General features: G+C 45.8%; 2 protein-coding genes across 14 annotated transcripts in view; both read left to right on the top strand.

The window, feature by feature from the left end:
* Positions 1-9,793, top strand: part of LOC133374342 (transient receptor potential cation channel subfamily V member 2-like) — a 50,505-nt gene extending 40,712 nt beyond the window's left edge. For 11 of the 12 annotated variants that reach the window (XM_061605121.1, XM_061605114.1, XM_061605115.1 and 8 more), the window contains 4 exons: positions 1,977-2,284; positions 4,184-4,305; positions 5,632-5,726; positions 7,950-9,793. In XM_061605121.1, coding sequence (XP_061461105.1) covers positions 1,977-2,284; positions 4,184-4,305; positions 5,632-5,726; positions 7,950-8,047 — 623 coding nt within the window. In that variant the 3' untranslated portion in view covers positions 8,048-9,793. The remainder of the gene's footprint in view (positions 1-1,976; positions 2,285-4,183; positions 4,306-5,631; positions 5,727-7,949) is intronic. The other variant, XM_061605122.1, reaches the window with a different exon arrangement.
* Positions 9,794-12,753: 2,960 nt separating this feature from the next.
* Positions 12,754-16,326, top strand: part of ITGAE (integrin subunit alpha E) — a 55,424-nt gene continuing 51,851 nt past the window's right edge. For both annotated transcript variants that reach the window (XM_061604767.1, XM_061604766.1), the window contains exon 1: positions 12,754-12,864. In XM_061604767.1, coding sequence (XP_061460751.1) covers positions 12,831-12,864 — 34 coding nt within the window. In that variant the 5' untranslated portion in view covers positions 12,754-12,830. The remainder of the gene's footprint in view (positions 12,865-16,326) is intronic.

Raw genomic sequence — 16,326 nt, 5'->3', positions numbered from 1 at the left:
ACCTTCTACGTCCTCTATTGTTCATTTTTTTCAGATGCATCCCAGATACTGTGCAAAGATTTTATAATCTTCCTCTTGAAATCAGTGTGGTCATTGCTCTGGCTGAACAACTGACATATAAACAGTAGACTTTTAAGGGGACTAGCTGATCCTGGTGCACTGTTCACCTCTGTTTGGTGTCTGAGTTGCATGTGTGCCCAGGGCCGGCGCCAGAGGGGGGCCAGGTCAGGTCCTGAAGCGCCCCTCCTTAGGGTGAGCGGGCAGCACTCCCATTCCAATCACAGAATCACAGAAAGGGAGCTCCCAGGTACCCCCCCTTCAACCGTGGAGGCCCGCAACGCCCGCCTGCATACCCCACCTACCTCTTCCATTGGGGTGAATGCTGGCCGCACTGTGCGCATGCCTGTCATCAACCAAGATGGTGGTAGAGGCATCAGCCCCTTAGGGAAGCTTTGGCTGCCACCTTGGTTGATAGGCATGCGCGTGCAGCGTGGCCAGCATTTACCACAGCAGGAGAGATGGGTGCAGGTGGGCGCTGTGGGCCCAGGGCAGGCTGGTGCCCAAGGGCCCAGTCATGCCTGGGGCTGGCCCTGTGTGTGCCAGTGTGTGTATTTACCTAAGCAGCAGGCTTTTACCCTGCATTAGATCACTGAGACTTAAGACTTGATAAAATAAGAAAAGCTACTATATTTACAGAAATACATAGTAGATAGGCAAAGCATACCTAGTTCTAACTAACTAACCAAGTTGGAGGCACAATGCCCAGACTTAGGTCTTGCCCTCATGGCTCAGGAGAGAGAGCAAAGACAAAGATGTCTCCTCTCTCCTCGCATAGTCGAAGAAGATGACAAAGGAAGGAAGGGCCGGTCAGCTTCCCTGAGCATATCAGTTTACAACAGAAGGAAGTTAGGTAGAGAAGAGCACAGGTAACAGTAGGCAAGCCTAGCCAGCTGGAGGACCCTCACGCGATCTTTCTTCTGGAATACAAACAAAAGAACCCAAACAGGAGTTGCCCTTGCCCCACTTCCAACATCTGGTTCCCATCCGTATCTTTTGTAAACATGGGTGTGCAGGGCAGGAGACATTTTGGAAAGACACCTTGGTTATAAATGCTTGCATGTCTCTGATCACGGCAACATGCCCTTCCCTTCTTACACCGCTTAGTGATGGGGGACCACTGCCTCACAATGTGGATGGAGAGGGGGGGAAATGTCTATGTTGTGTATGTCCTTGCTTACTTTTGTTTGCTACTTTCAGTGGAGGCTGGTCTGTTGGAGTGACTGGGGCACTGCCCCACCAGCCTTGGTCTGCTCTCAGCCAGCCCAAACCTGCCTGCTTTCTTACTTACATCCAGTCCAGGCATTGGCCCTGCCTGTCTGATTCCTCCTTCATAGTCTCCGTGTCGCCCCTTGTAGAACTCAGCAGGGAGGAGTAGGATGGGGAAAAAACTAGGATTAGTTGGCTCTGCCTGTCATTGGCTCTGGTTCTGCCTATGGTTGGGCCCTCTGCCTTCTGCCCCACCAGTCCCAAATGGACACCAGCCCCCACTGACCACTTTGGAAAATACTAATAAACATTTTTTTAAAATCTCAGGAACTGCTGGTTGGAGGAAGTGGAATGTAGTAAACAAGCCAGCCAATAGCAAAGATTTGAGCAGCAAGTCTGAATAAGATTGGGGGGAGATACGGTTGGGGGAAGAAAATTCGCTTACATTAACATTGTAACACAGAACCGACCTAATCTACACTTCCTGTCCGAAATGCACATATCCTTCCAAAATTTGCCCTTCTTTGAAATTTGCACTGCGATTCTCCAAACAAGTGGATTATTACAGGAAAGCTTGCCTAAAAAATGTGCATGTCAGCAAAAGCAACGTACAGAAATGCAATTACGTTTGGGAAATTTGCTTGCCAGAATGTGCATATTAGACAAAATTGCATAGAAACAAATGTGCATATTTTGATTTCTCGTTCCAGCCCTCGTCATCCTCACCGGGGAGGCTCCCCAGCTAGCCCAAAACGGGTCTGTCCCGCTCAGCAATAACGGTAAAGACCAAGCCATGTATACCGGGCTGCTCAAGACCTCCCTGGAGCTTTTCAAGTTCACCATTGGGATGGGAGACCTAGAGTTCCACGAGAACGTGAAGTTCAAGTACTTTGTGATGCTCCTCCTCCTCTTCTTCGTCGTCGTGACTTACATCCTCCTGCTCAACATGCTGATTGCCCTGATGAGCGAGACGGTCACCGACGTCTCCACATATAGCCAAAGCATCTGGAAGCTCCAGGTGAGTCCAACCTCACCTGTGCCTTCTCTGCTTGGGTGGGCCTTAATTTGAGTCAGGGCCAGATTAAGCAATAAGGTGTTTTCCCCCCAGCTTTGTCTCTCAGCATTGACCGGCACAATCGGCATTGCTCACCGCTCAGGGAATGGTTAAACAAATGCGGTAAATAACTGAATGAATAAATTCCTTGCTCCCAGCTCTTGATCCTACTCGGAGATCTTCTTGTAGCTCAGCCTTAAAAATAGATTTAGACATAAGGAGAGCCACATTGGATCAGAATGAGGGATGGAAAGATCTCTCAATTTCGGGTCTCTCAGCTCCTCATCTGAAATTCAGTTCTCTGCATTTCTGCAGAAATCTGTGAATTCCTTTTTTAAAAAATCCTTGTGAACATTCGCCAGCATTTTACTGCAAATTTTCCAGAGCTTGGAAAAGTTACTTTTTTGAACTACAGCTCCCATCAGCCCCATCCAGTGGCCATGCTGGCTGGGGCTGATGGGACTTGTAGTTCAAAAAAAAGCAACTTTTCCAAGCTCTGCGAATTTCTACTACTGAGCACATTTTTGTAGGCAGTTTTGACGAACACACACATTTTTTGCAAGCCATTTCTCGTCACATAACACAGTTTCGTACGTTCTCCTCAGTTGTATATCCATTTTTATGCACACTTCCTTTAATATATGCATTTTTTTGTGAACGTTGGTTGGCAAACTGCATTGCAAAATTCAAATAACTGCAGATTTCAAAGCATGGCCGTGTTTCAGTTCTCACGTTGTTGTGGAAAATGCAGATTGGATAGATTCAGCTTGAAGTAGGAACTGAATCAAATTTCTTACCCGTCAGGCCAAAGTCCCATCTAGTCCCCCATCCTGTCCCCACAGTGGCCAACCAGATGCCTATGGGAAGTCTACAAGCAGGACAGCCCTCCAGGGCACCTGCTTCACATGCAGAAGGTCCCAGGTTCAGTTCCTGCCTCTTCCTAATAGGGACTGGGAATGTCCCCCTCTGCCTGAAAACCTGGAGAGCCCCTGCCAGTCAGTGTCAGCTATACTGAGCTCGATGGACCCAACAGGCTGACTCAATATAAGACCAACTTCGTCTGTTCTTTTTACAGCTTTCTCCCACTTCTCTTCCCTAACAACTGGTATTCAGAGGCATACCACCTCCGCCACGGGAGGTGGTACACAGCCATCATGGCCAGTAGCCATTTGAGTGCCTTACCCTCCATGGATTTACCTAGGGAGACTCGGAGGGTGGTGACAAGGGAGAGCCCTTTTCAGTTGTGGCTCCTCATCTGTGGAATGCACTCCCCAGTGAGGTCAACCTGGTGCCTTCATTTTCATCTTTTTGGCACCAGGTAAAGACTTATCTCCCCCCTCCCCGAATTTCGTAGACTGAGTTGATGTTGTTAGTTATTAGAGTGCTGCCAAAGATTTCTGTGACTGTATGGGGGGTGTTTTTATTATTTGTTTTTATTGTATGGCAAGTTTATTTTTCTTTTTATCAACGTTGTAAGTTGCTTGGAGAGAGCCAGTGTGGTGTAGTGGTTAGAGTGTTGGATTATGACCTGGGAGACCAGGGTTCGAATCCCCACACAGCCATGAAGCTCACTGGGCGACCTTGGGCCAGTCACTGCCTCTCAGCCTCAGAGGAAGGCAATGGTGAACCACCTTTGAATACCACTTACCATGAAAACTCTATTCGTAGGGTCGCTGTAAGTCAGAATCAACTTGAAGGCAGTTCATTTCATTTTCAAGTTGCTTGGAGAACTTCGGGTAGCTAATAAATAAATCTAATAAATAATAATAATGCCCTTTTAAAACCATATAAGTAGGTGACCATCACTGTCTTGCAGTCGCAAATTGCATGTACCGAAATGTTCTTCATAAACTGTATCTGCAGAGAGCCATCACCATTCTGGAGATGGAGAGAAACTGGCTGTGGTGTTGGCAGAAGAACCGGCGATCTGGCTGTTTCCTCTCTGTCAGCTCTGAAGAAAAGAAAGACGAGAGGTGGTGTTTCCGGTGAGTTAGGCCATGTGGCCCGCTCTGTTGCACAGCCATAGGGACCCTGTGTGATGGTTGAGGTGGGTCACATATTTTCATTTATTACTTATTGATATAGCTGTATATCTCTGTATATGTTTTACCAAGAATGCCAGGTCCCTGGCCTAGATCCTTGCCCCAAGGGGCTTACCATTTAGAAACAGAAAACATGGAAATAGGGCTAAACAGAAGAAGGTAGTGGACCATTTCAGTTTCACACAATTAGGTTTAGTTACAGTGAATCAGGGATGAGGAACCTGTGGTTGGACTCCAACTCCCAGCAGCCCCAGCACCCAGCGTGACCAATAGTGAGGGATGATGGGAGTTGTTCAGCAACATCTGGAGAACCACAGTTTGGAGACCTGGGTCTCATCTCCTTAAATATTAGACAGGCGCCATCTCTGTTATCTGTTCGACACCTGCTGAAGACCTTCCTCTTTCAAAAAGCCATTTCAGTAGAGACCTTATCCCAGTCTGCATCTGCTGGAATTGCTTTTTAAGTTCTTTTTAAAGTTGTTTTTTTAAAGATTTTTAAAAGATGTCTTGTTTTTACTATGTTTTTAAAGATATTTTGAAGTCTTTTGTTTTTGAATTGTTTTTGTTTGCTGCCCTGGGCTCCTTCTGGGAGGAAGGGCGGGATATAAGTTTAATATATAAATAAATAAACCATGCCATACATATAAAGAGCTCTTATACCACTTAAATAGTCACAGTTTCCTCCCAAAGAATCCTGGGAACTTTAGATTGTTGAGGGTGCTGGAAACTAGCTCTGCGAGGGGTCTCCTAACAACTCTCGGCACCCTTCACAGACTGCAGTTCCCAGGCTTCTTTAGGGGAAGCAATGACTGTTAAAGTGGTATAAGAGTGCTTCAAATGTCTGTTGTGGATGTGACCCTAGTCCCAAGGAAAGCTCAAAGCCGTTAATAGCCAACAACAGAAAAACAATTAATGTACCATGTTAGAATAATAACTGGCGTAGCAGCACATCAAAAGAAAAAAAACCCTGACAGAACTGAGTTCATATCTGAGATGAGTCAACAATACAACACATCAGTTGAATTTATTTAACTGTTTGTTCCAAGTGACAATAGTGTTCATTTCAGCCGGCAGCGCAGTAAATATAGCACAGTCATTACAAAATGTGTCGGCATTATGAAGCTGCTGAAAATGCAACTTGATCAGCAGAACGCAAATAACAGGCCACAAAACTACCCAAAGAAGCACAATCCTGGGTGTGTGCTTGCGCGCCGCTGAGTGATAGGATTCAGACAGTTCATGATTCCTTTCTGCATACGTGTTTTGCAGAGTGAAAGAGGCACAGTGGGAAAACTGGAAGAAAGAGTTGGGGGTCCTTAAGGAGGATCCTGCAGACTCGAACCGCTCTGAGATGGAGCCACAAAGTAAGTAATAATGAGCAACGCCCGACTCCAGGGGGTGGGAACTTGTGGCCCTCCAGATGTTGTTGAATGACAACACCTAGCAGTCAGCATGGCTGATGGTCAGGGACGATGGGAGTTGTAGTCCAGCAACTTCTGGAGGGCCACAGCTTCCCCAGCCCTGCCCTGCTCAAAGGCTTGCTTACCTTCCTGTCTTGCCAGCCATGGGGCAAGTCTCTGAGGCAGCCTTTCCCAACCAGTGTTCCTCCAGATGCTGTTGGACCACAACTCCCATCAGCCTCAGCCAGCATTGCCAATGGCCAGGAAAGATGGGAACTGTGGTCCAACAACATCTGGAAGCACACTGGTTGGGAAAGGCTGCTCTGAGGCATCCTATGAACTGCACTAGAGGTCATTGGACAGCACTACAGCTCCTTCTGTAGCTCTCTTTCGACTGGCCACCAGGTGGCGACGTTGCTTTGTCCGAATGGCGACGCCCATTTTGATCCCAGGAGAAAGCTTTATGTCTGTTTGCAACTGAGTGAGTTCTTCTAGTAAATAAATAAAAGGAATTTTTAAAAAGTAAGATATTTTTCTACACTTTACTAGATTTTCTTCTCTTTTCCTTGCCATTGATTGATACATCTCTTTAGCAGTCCTGGAAAAAAATATTTCAAAAAAAGTATTCTGACTAGCAATGGCTCTCCAAGGTATCAGACAGAGACAGGCCTTCCCCATTACCTGTTTCCTAATCTTTCTACCTGGAGATGCCAGGGGATGACCCGAAGACCTTCTGCATGCAAAGCAGGTGCTCAGATCTACCACAGAGTAGAAGTAAGAAAATGAAGTAAGATTCTGGTCCTCATGATTCTGACTAAAATGGTGAAATAGGAGCATAGGAAGTTGTCTTATACCAAATCAGACCACTGGTCCATCTAGCACAGTAATGTCTGCTAAGTGACTTGGCAGAGCAGCCAGTTGTCCAGGATCTTGGGTAGAGGTCTTTCCTTCTTCTGTTTCCTGACTGCCCATCAGCTACCGGGCCAAGTTCAAGGTTCTGGATTTGATGTGCAAAGCTTTACACAACTTGGGACGAGGATACTTGAAAGACCGTCTTATAACCGAAGTATTGTTTCCAAAACCAAAGTATAGTTTCCAAATCGCATGAAGTATGAGTACCTGTCTATTCAGCACTGGTTAGGCCTCATCTTGAGTACTGCGTCCAGTTCTGGTCTCCACACTTCATGAAGGATGCAGACAAACTGGAACAGGTTCAGAGGAGGGCAACAAGGATGATCAGGGGACTGGAAATAAAGCCCTATGAGGAGAGACTGAAAGAACTGGGCATGTTTAGCCTGCAGAAGCGAAGACTGAGGGGAGATATGATAGCACTCTTCAAGTACATGAAAGGTTGTCACATAGAGGAGGGCTGGGATCTCTTCTCGATCATCCCAGAGTGCAGGACACGGAATAATGGGCTCAAGTTGGAGGAAGCCAGATTTCGACTGAACATCAGGAAAAACTTCCTAACTGTTAGAGCCATACGACAATGGAACCAATGACCTAGAGAGGTAGTGGGCTCTCCAACACTGGAGGCATTCAAGACGCAGCTGGACAGCTATCTGTCGGGAATGCTTTGATTTGGATTCCTGCATCGAGCAGGGGGTTGGACTTGATGGCCTTGTAAGCCCCTTCCAACTCTATTATTCTATGATTCCATGATTCCATATGTACCCAGTCGGTCACTGGGCAGATACCATCTCATCAGGAGGTCCGTTCCACACAGCGTAGGAAACGGATCTTTAGCGTAGCGGCACCGACCCTTTGGCATTCCCTCCCCTTAAATATTAGACAGGCGCCATCTCTGTTATCATTTTGGCACCTGCTGAAGACCTTCCTCTTCCAACAAGCCTTTTAAATAGAGACCTTATCCAAGTGTGTGTCTGTGTTGGAATTGCTTTTTAAGTTGTTTTTTTAAAGAGTCTTTGTTTTAATGTGTTTTAAAGTCTTTTGTTTTTAGGATGTTTTAGAGAGTTTTTGTTTGTCGTCGTGTTTCCTCCTGGAAGGGCAGGATATAAATAAATAAAACCTGGCCTTTCTGCATGGGGCCATCTGCGTCCAAAGCAGGGGCTCTGATGCGAAGCTATGGTCCCTTTTCCTAACACAATCTGAGTTCTTTGAGGACTTGCTTATTATCCCTGCTTGTTGGGCTTGATGAATGCTTTCCAATTCTGTCCCCTGTTCCAGAGCAGAGCCTGTGGAACCGGATGTCTCGGGCAAAGGCCCGCTCAGCTACATCAGAGGCGGAGGAGGAACAGATGCCCTTGCGTGCCATCAGCCACTGAGCGAGGCGAAACCACAAGGAGGACGTGATGAATTGCTTAAGGAACATGAACAGCTGCCTCCCCGCTAAGTTCCTTATACTACAAACTTTAAGAGCTCAGCTGACAGCAGCAACAACCCAAATCACTGTTGAGGCCGTGACTCAGGACCACATGCCACGCCTGTTGATTGAATGCGTGTGAACAGGACAGCCTTGCTTTGAAGGACTGTGAAGGACGCCCTGCCTTTCATGTGTGTGGACAGGAAGGCCTTGCTTTAGAGGAAGGATCATTCAGTCTCCTCCTGTCAAAGAGTTGCGTCCAAAGAACATCAGGAGAGCCTGGCTTCTGGATCAGGCCAAGGGGGCCCATCTAGTCCAGCATCCTGTTCTCACAGATGCCCCAATGGGTGTTGGATTGTGTCTGCGTTGTTGTGTGAAACAGCATACATTACGTTGTAGTTAAGTTGCTCAAGAAACCATTCCAGAGGCATTAAATCATGTAAGAGTCTTTATTCAGACATTAAGGCCAGCGGCTTTAAGATCCCCCCCGCAGGAGAGAAGTTCTACTACGTTCAAAGTACAAAACTACTACAGACAGCTCAGCAGACAGCAGCAATGGTAAAAGCACTTTTTCCCAAGCTGTTATCTCGTTACCATGACAACCACTGTCTGGCCTTGCTTCCCAGACCATACTAGATAAGGCTGCTTCTCACACTTCTCCAAAACTTGCAGGCTTCATGGAAAACAACACAAGGTAGTAATGCCTATCAGTGACAGCCCAACAATGGGGACCTCACAGGCCAGAACCCAAGAAAAGAGCACTCTCTCCACTCGTGATTCCCAGAAACTGGCATTCAAAAGCATACCGACAGGGGGGATAGAACACATCCACTGTGGCTAGTAGCCATTGATAGCCATGTCCTCCATGAATTTGTGTAATTTCCCTTTTAAAGCCATCCAAGTTGTTGGCCGGCACTGCTTCTTGTGGCAGCAAATTGACTGTATTGTTGATACACCCTGCAAATTAAGCGCAATTCCACTCCACATCTTCTCCAGCCCCTTGGTTCCGTGACCCACATGCAGTATGAGGGAAAAGTCAAAAGGGCGAGGTTGCATTTGCATGAGAAACAATCTAATGCATACCTTTCTAACCAATTGCAAACCGAAAGCCAGCTGTCCTTCAAAATTTGCCCTTATCTGAAGTTTGCTGTGCAGTCCAACGTGTTCAAAGATGCATACATTAGGGGAAAGTGTGCTGGAAAATGCATTTTTATTAGTGAAATTAAACATACAAAAAGTGTAGTGTGTTAGTGGACATTGCTTGCAAAGATATGTATATTAGTCAAAAAGTACATACATAAATGCACTATCAATGTATCATCAACAGGTTGCAGTGTGCTGTATGTGCCTCTAATAAAACACCAGCCTGGAATGGGCCCCAAGTTTTAAAAATGGGGAGTGGAGATACTGAGGCTCACACAAAAGACCTGGGGCTCCCTAACAAGACTTCTGCTCATGTAGGAATCCTCCACGTCTTTTGTTTCTTTTTCAGGACAGAGACTCAGGATGGGAGTTGATTGTGTTATCAAGCATTTCCCTCTGTTTTTGCAAACACAGACTTCATAATAAATAGTGGTCTTGATTGCAAGCCATCTCTTGGCTCACACCAGGAAAGAGAACCTCTTAAGACACCCAAATTAAGCCTGGCTCTGCACAGATGCTACTTTCTGCTTCTGTTGATCTTGCGATCTGTCATTCTTAATTTAGCCTGACACATTTCAGTGTTTGATAAATAAAAGATCAATGGACTTGTATTTTTCTGTCTAATGAACAAAACTGTTCATATTCTGCTGTCCCTGAGGAGGCACAAACCTCTTTGCCTCAGACCTAACCAACGTTTACACACATTGTGTAATATATTCATAATTAACAGAAAGGGTGGCTAACCTATTTTTGGCCAGACATTGAAAGCACATGACTTCCCCCCTCCTCAGAGAATCCTAGGAACCATAGTTTCTCCCCTGACAGCACTACAATTCCCAGCACTCTTAACTAACTACAGTCCCCAGGATTCTTTGGGAGGCAAAAATGTGCTATAAATGTATGGTGTGAATCTCCCCACTGGAAATGACACTCTGCTGTTTATTTTCCCTATCCAACGCTGCTGCTCTTTTCGCTGAAGCAACACAGACATCCTGCCTGCAAAGAGGGTGCTCTGCTGTTGAGCTATGCTTAAGAGCATCAGAAGAGCCTGGCTGCTGCATCAGGCCAAAGGCAGGTCTGGTCCAGTGTCCTGTTCCAACAGTGGTCAACAAGATGCCTCTTCTGGGAAGCCCACTGTCCCGCCCAGAGCCGAAAGAATGAGGCTGGAGCGTGTGTGCAAGTAAATCTCATTTTATTAGAGTGATGGATACATCAAAAGCATTGCGCTTCATAGAAAACTCTAGGCTAACTCACTAAAGTCCCTAACTATACTCTAGATACGCTCTGCAGCGTGTGAAGGAAGTTGACTCAGCGAACCCCCCCCTGCGAGCAGCAGGCTTAAATAGGAAATGTTTTCAAACATAACTATGACTCCTCCGTAACTCCTGTCTTTGCCCTGTCCGTTTCTCGCGGCGGCGGGAACGAGGAGACAGGGGCCGTGCCTCCACTTACTCATCCGAAGACACCTGCTCCCAAACAACAGGCTCGAGGTCAAGAGGCGGTGCCTCATTGAAATCCTCCTGGGAACTGCTTCTGAAACTTCCTCCCACAAGTCCTCTGCATCAACTGGGGGCGGTGCGCTCGGCTCCTCGGGAAGGGCGTTACTCGTGGGAAATGGCTGAAGAGCAGGCTGCCCCCCTCCCGCACGCTCCTGCTGAGACACAACAATCCCCAATTCTGCTTCTTCTGGCTGCGGAGGTGCCTGAAACTCATGCCTCCCCCCTTCCTGTCCCTTCTGAGTTGGCTGCAGCGCAACACCCACAAGCAGGACCTGAGTGCAAGAACAACTCTGTCGCCACTTGTGATTCCCAGCAACTGGTGTTCAGAGGCTCAGTACTTCCAATACTGGCTAAACCAATCTTTTTGGGCCCCAGGGGCATGTCTGGAAACTCTTACAGACACCACAAAATATCCATTTCACTAACACAGACACGCAAATTCGCAATTCTCAGAACCCCCCATAAGCAAAATACTTACGCATACCCCAAAACAAAATTACATGAACCAAAAGGGAGATTTCCCACCCCCTAATAGGCAACCCCTCCCAAGCAACAACAACTTTTTTTCAAAAGGGGAGGAGCAGGAGGCCTTGCTAAGCACTGAGGGAAGAGGGAGGTACTATCTGAGGGTGCTGTGGTGTCCACAAGCACCATATTGGGGACCCCAGGTCTAAATTCCTTTTAAAGCCATCCAAGTTGGTGGCTGCGGTGTAGCAGTGAGTGTGTTGGACTAGAACTGGGAGATCAGGGTTCGAATCCCCACTCTGCCATGAAGCTCACTGGGCGACCTTGGGCCAGTCACTATCTCTCTCAGCCTAAACTACCTCCCAGGGTGGGAACCTACCTCAGGATGAAATGGTGAAGGGGGAGAAAGCGCATATGCTGCCGTGGGCTCCTTGGAGGATAGGTGGGATATAAATGTAATGCATAATTGAATAATAGAAAATCTTCTTGGCAGCAGATTCCATAGTTTGACTGTGTGCAGAAGTCTTTCCTTTGGTGTGTCCTGAATCTTTCAACTGTGGATGATCTCCATGTTCTGGTATTCTGAGAGGAGGCTTCTGCTTCATGCAAATGTGCAAAAACAAATATCGGTCTGCATAGTAACCTAGTTTTATCTTCCCTGACTGCAGCAGCAGCTCTCCAAGTGTCTGAAAGAGACAAAGGCCCTTCCCCACCCACCCCGCTCCTTAAAATCCTTTAAATTGGAGCTGCCGGGGGTAGAAGCTAGGACCGTTCTGCATGAAAAGCTCCCCAGGGTAGGGATAAATCATAGAATTGTAGAGTTGGAAGCAGCCTATAAGGCCATTGAGTCCACCCCCCTGCTCAAGGCAGGAATCCAACTTAAAGCATCCCTGATAGGTGGCCCTCCAGATGCTGTTGAACTCCCGCTCCCAGAAGCGAACTTGGCCGGTAGTCGGGGATGGTGGGAGTTGCAGTCCAGCAACATCTGCAGAACATAAGAACTCCTGCTCTGGGTGGTGGACATGGTCAGCAACTGGCAACCTCTAGATCAAATCTGCCCCTTGGATTATGTTGGTGTTGGCCCATTAAATGCCAATGCCAGAAACGAGAAGAGGAAATGAGGGGGGGAACCAAGTTTGGGGCCTGCTCTGGCTATAATCACCTTCCACTCTCTCTGAACAAAACACCAACTATTATTATTTATTTTTCCAGGGCAGGTTGCAACAATTTTAAAAGCACATAATCAAAAACAACTTAAACAACATTGCATATGGCCCATTGCCAGAGGATGTTGATTGTCAATGCATCAGATGATAATGAATGCAGCCCCAGTGCAGGTGCAAAGCAGAAATCCCACCTGCTTTTGGGTGGGCTTGAGAGAGAGAGAGATAGGTGGAGTCTATGAGATGGCTTTTGATGCAGGCCATAGTTCGCTTCTCCGCAAGGTCTTGATGGCTCGACCACATCTTGAAACTCACGTGAGGAAACCCACAACAGGCTTGTCTCGAGTTACGTCTCGGCAACAGAAGTGCAACAGCAGTCATTCTGGGAAAGGCTTCCCCGTTCCACTCCAGAGGCGGCTGCTTCTCAGACGTTTTTGTATTGCTCTTGCACCATTTCGCTGGAGGCATCTCCATCATGATCACTCTTCAGCTGCTCCTCCTGCTTCTCGGTGAGTCAATCTTCTCTTTATATTCTACATCATTAAGAGAGAGAGAGACCAATTAAAAAAAAATAAAGTTGCGTTGGCGCAGCAACATTTTTCTCCCCCAAACATCAACGTTAGAAACATGGGATGCTGCTGTACATTTGACTCAGAGCATCGGTCCCCCTCGCTCAGTATTGTCTAAGCTGACTGGCAACAGGATTTCAGAGAAGCATCCCTCCCAGCCCTACTTGGAGATGCCGTGGATTGAACCTGGGACCTTTGCGTGCGAGGCAGGTGCTCTGCCACTGACCTACAGCTCTTCCCCTCAAAACAAAGCAAGTTTCCAGTCCTTGTGGTTCTGAATAAGGGCTAAATTAAATAGGAACCTAGGAAGCTGCCTTATACCGTATGAGACCTTTGGTCTATCTAGTGCAGTGTTGTCGACACTTGACTCGAAGTGGCTCTCCAGGATTTCAGGTGTGTGTGGGTCTCTCCCAGGCCTACCTGGAGACGGCAGGGTTTGAACTTGAAACCCTCCGCCAGAAATGCAAATGTTCTACCACTGAGCTCTTGCCTGGACTGTTTGGGAGATGAGTTTTAGGTAGGTAGGTTGGCTGTTTCAGTCCAAACTAGGGATGTCAATTCTCCACATTCCTGCAACAATTTGTGTGTGTGTGTAAAATCCTCATGAAAATTCTCTAGCATTCCAGTGCAAATTTCTCCTAACACATTTCTGTAGGCAGTTTTGACTAATGTACGTATTTTTGCAAGCACTTTCTTGTCATATAATGCATGTATGTTATTTTCACCAGTATGTTCATTTTACACACACTTTCCCCTAACATATAAATTTCTGTAAACACTGTTCCAGTGGAGGTGACTCCATGACAGTGGGGCAGTTGAATCCTCTCCAGGTTTTGCCAGGAGCTGTCTAAGGTGCTGTAACTTATTTTTGAAATAGGCTGCAGTAGCTTGGATAGCTCCAGGAAAAAAACCTGGAGTGGATTCCAGTGCCCCACTGACATGGAGCCACCAGTCTCCACAGCATTGTTCAGTTGATGAACTACATCATAAAATTCAAACAAGTGCAAATTTTGAAGGACAGCTGTGTTTCGATTCTCATATTGTGCAAATTTGATAGTTTGGGCTTGCAATGTGAACTGAATCAAATTTCACACCCATTTCTAATCCAAACATACCTTTTCATGCTTTCCAAACAGAAAACCTTCTTTCAAAGTGGCTTGTAGTCATTAAAAAAAACTTTAAAAGAATCCAGCCAGTAATAAGACCAGTGATGAAGAAAAACCTTGTATAAACCAGTTTATTTATTATTTTATTTATATCCCACCCTTCCTCCCAGCAGGAGCCCAGGGCGGCAAACAAAAGCACTAAAAACAATCTAAAACATCATAAAAACAGACTTTAAAATATATTGCAACAAGCATCCTTAAAAACATCTTAAAACATCTTTACATTTTAAAAAAAGCTTTAAAAACATATTTTTAAAAAGCTCTAAAACATATTAAAAATCAGTTCTAACACAGACACAGACTGGGATAAGGTCTCTACTTAAAAGGCTTGTTGAAAGAAGGTCTTCAGTAGACGCGGAAAAGATAACAGAGATGGTGCCTTTCTAATATTTAAGGGGAGCAAATTCCAAAGCGTCGGTGCCACTGCACTAAAGGTCCATTTCCTATGTTGTGCAGAACAGACCTCCTGATAAGATGGTATCTGCAGGAGGCCCTCATCTGCAGAGCACAGTGATCGACTGGGAATATAAGAGGTAAGTCAGTCCTTCAGGTATCCTGGTCCCAAGTTGTATAGAGCTTTGTACACCAAAACCAGAACCTTGAACTTAGCCTGGTAGCTAAGAGGTAGCCAGTTTAAGCAACATTATATGTGCCAACAGGGAACTCAGTTTTCCATGCAAAAGTCCTTGTGTAAACAAAACATCTTCCCCCAACTGCATGCACAACAGAGATATCAACAAGCTTTAGGAAGCCTCAGGTTTTCCAGATGTTGTTGTTAGTTTGTGTTCATTAATTGCCGCCCTAGGCTCCTACTGGGAGGAAGGGTTGGATATAAATAAACAAACAAATAAATCACATATCACTTAATGCCAAAATAGGCTTCTGTATTATCACAGAAGAACTAATTCAGTTCACATTTCAAGGTGAACCTAACTAATTCACCCTTTGCAAGACAACATCTGAACCAAAACTCGGCCACTCCAAAATTCACACTTCACCAAATTTTGCAATGCGATTCTCCAGCCAGGTAATGTGTACAAAAAAAAAAAAGCATATACTGGGGTAAAATGTACCTAAAGATGCATATATTTGTGCAAACAAGACCCAAAACTGCGTGACATTAGGGGAATTGCTTTTCAAAGAAAATTGTATATGAATTTCTATCATTAAAAGAAAGGCAGGGAATAAATGTAATAAATGAATAAATAAAATAATAAATATATTAGGCAAAATTGTCTACATATATATTAGAAGACAGTCACGCTAAAATGTTGAAGAATTTTCATGAGAGCATTACACAAAGAGATAGCAAACTGGAATGTGGAGAACTGAACTTTCAATTGGAAAAATTAGAAATGGAAGGAACCCAAAATGGACAGATTTGCCCATCCCTAGGAAGACTTGTAGCTCAGCGGAAGAGCACCTACCTTAGTTTAGAGAAAAAGGCGGGTCAGAGGAGACATGATAGAAGTGTATAAAATTATGCATGGCATTGAGAAAGTGGATAGAGAAAAGTTCTTCTCCCTCTCTCATAATACTAGAACTCGTGGACATTCAAAGAAGCTGAATGTTGGAAGATTCAGGACAGACAAAAGGAAGTACTTCTTTACTCAGCGCATAGTTAAACTATGGAATTTGCTCCCACAAGATGCAGTAATGGCCATCAGCTTGGATGGCTTTAAAAGAAGATTAGACAAATTCATGGAGGACAGGGCTATCAATGGCTACTAGCCATGATGGCTGTGCTCTGCCACCCTAGTCAGAGGCAGCATGCTTCTGAAAACCAGTTGCCGAAAGCCTCAGGAGGGGAGAGCGTTCTTGCACTCGGGTCCTGCTTGCGGGCTTCCCCCAGGCACCTGGTTGGCCACTGTGAGAACAGGATGCTGGACTAGATGGGCCACTGGCCTGATCCAGCAGGCTCTTCTTATGTTCTTATGTTCTTACCTTGCATGGGAAGGGGCCCAGGCTCAATCCCCAACAATTTCACGTCAGGCTGGGAATGTCCCCTGTCTCAGGGCGCTTCCAGATTGTCACTCTTTTTCAGGTGGGATCCAATCACATAGCAGCAAATCCCAGCTGTGCAATTGCAGGTGATTGTCAGGTCTTGCGCAACAAATCCGCTTCCTTTGAAAGATCAGACTTTTTTGCAATAATGAAAGTCAGAGGAAAATGCACTGGAAAAATGTGGGCTAACACTTGCTTTGACACATCTCATCTAACCCCAGCAAACAAATCA

This window comes from Rhineura floridana, chromosome 21, assembly GCF_030035675.1.
Source record: "Rhineura floridana isolate rRhiFlo1 chromosome 21, rRhiFlo1.hap2, whole genome shotgun sequence".
Taxonomy (NCBI): Eukaryota; Metazoa; Chordata; class Lepidosauria; order Squamata; family Rhineuridae; genus Rhineura; species Rhineura floridana.
Note: the sequence above shows the minus strand (reverse complement) of the source record. Positions and strands in the feature narration are given on the sequence as shown.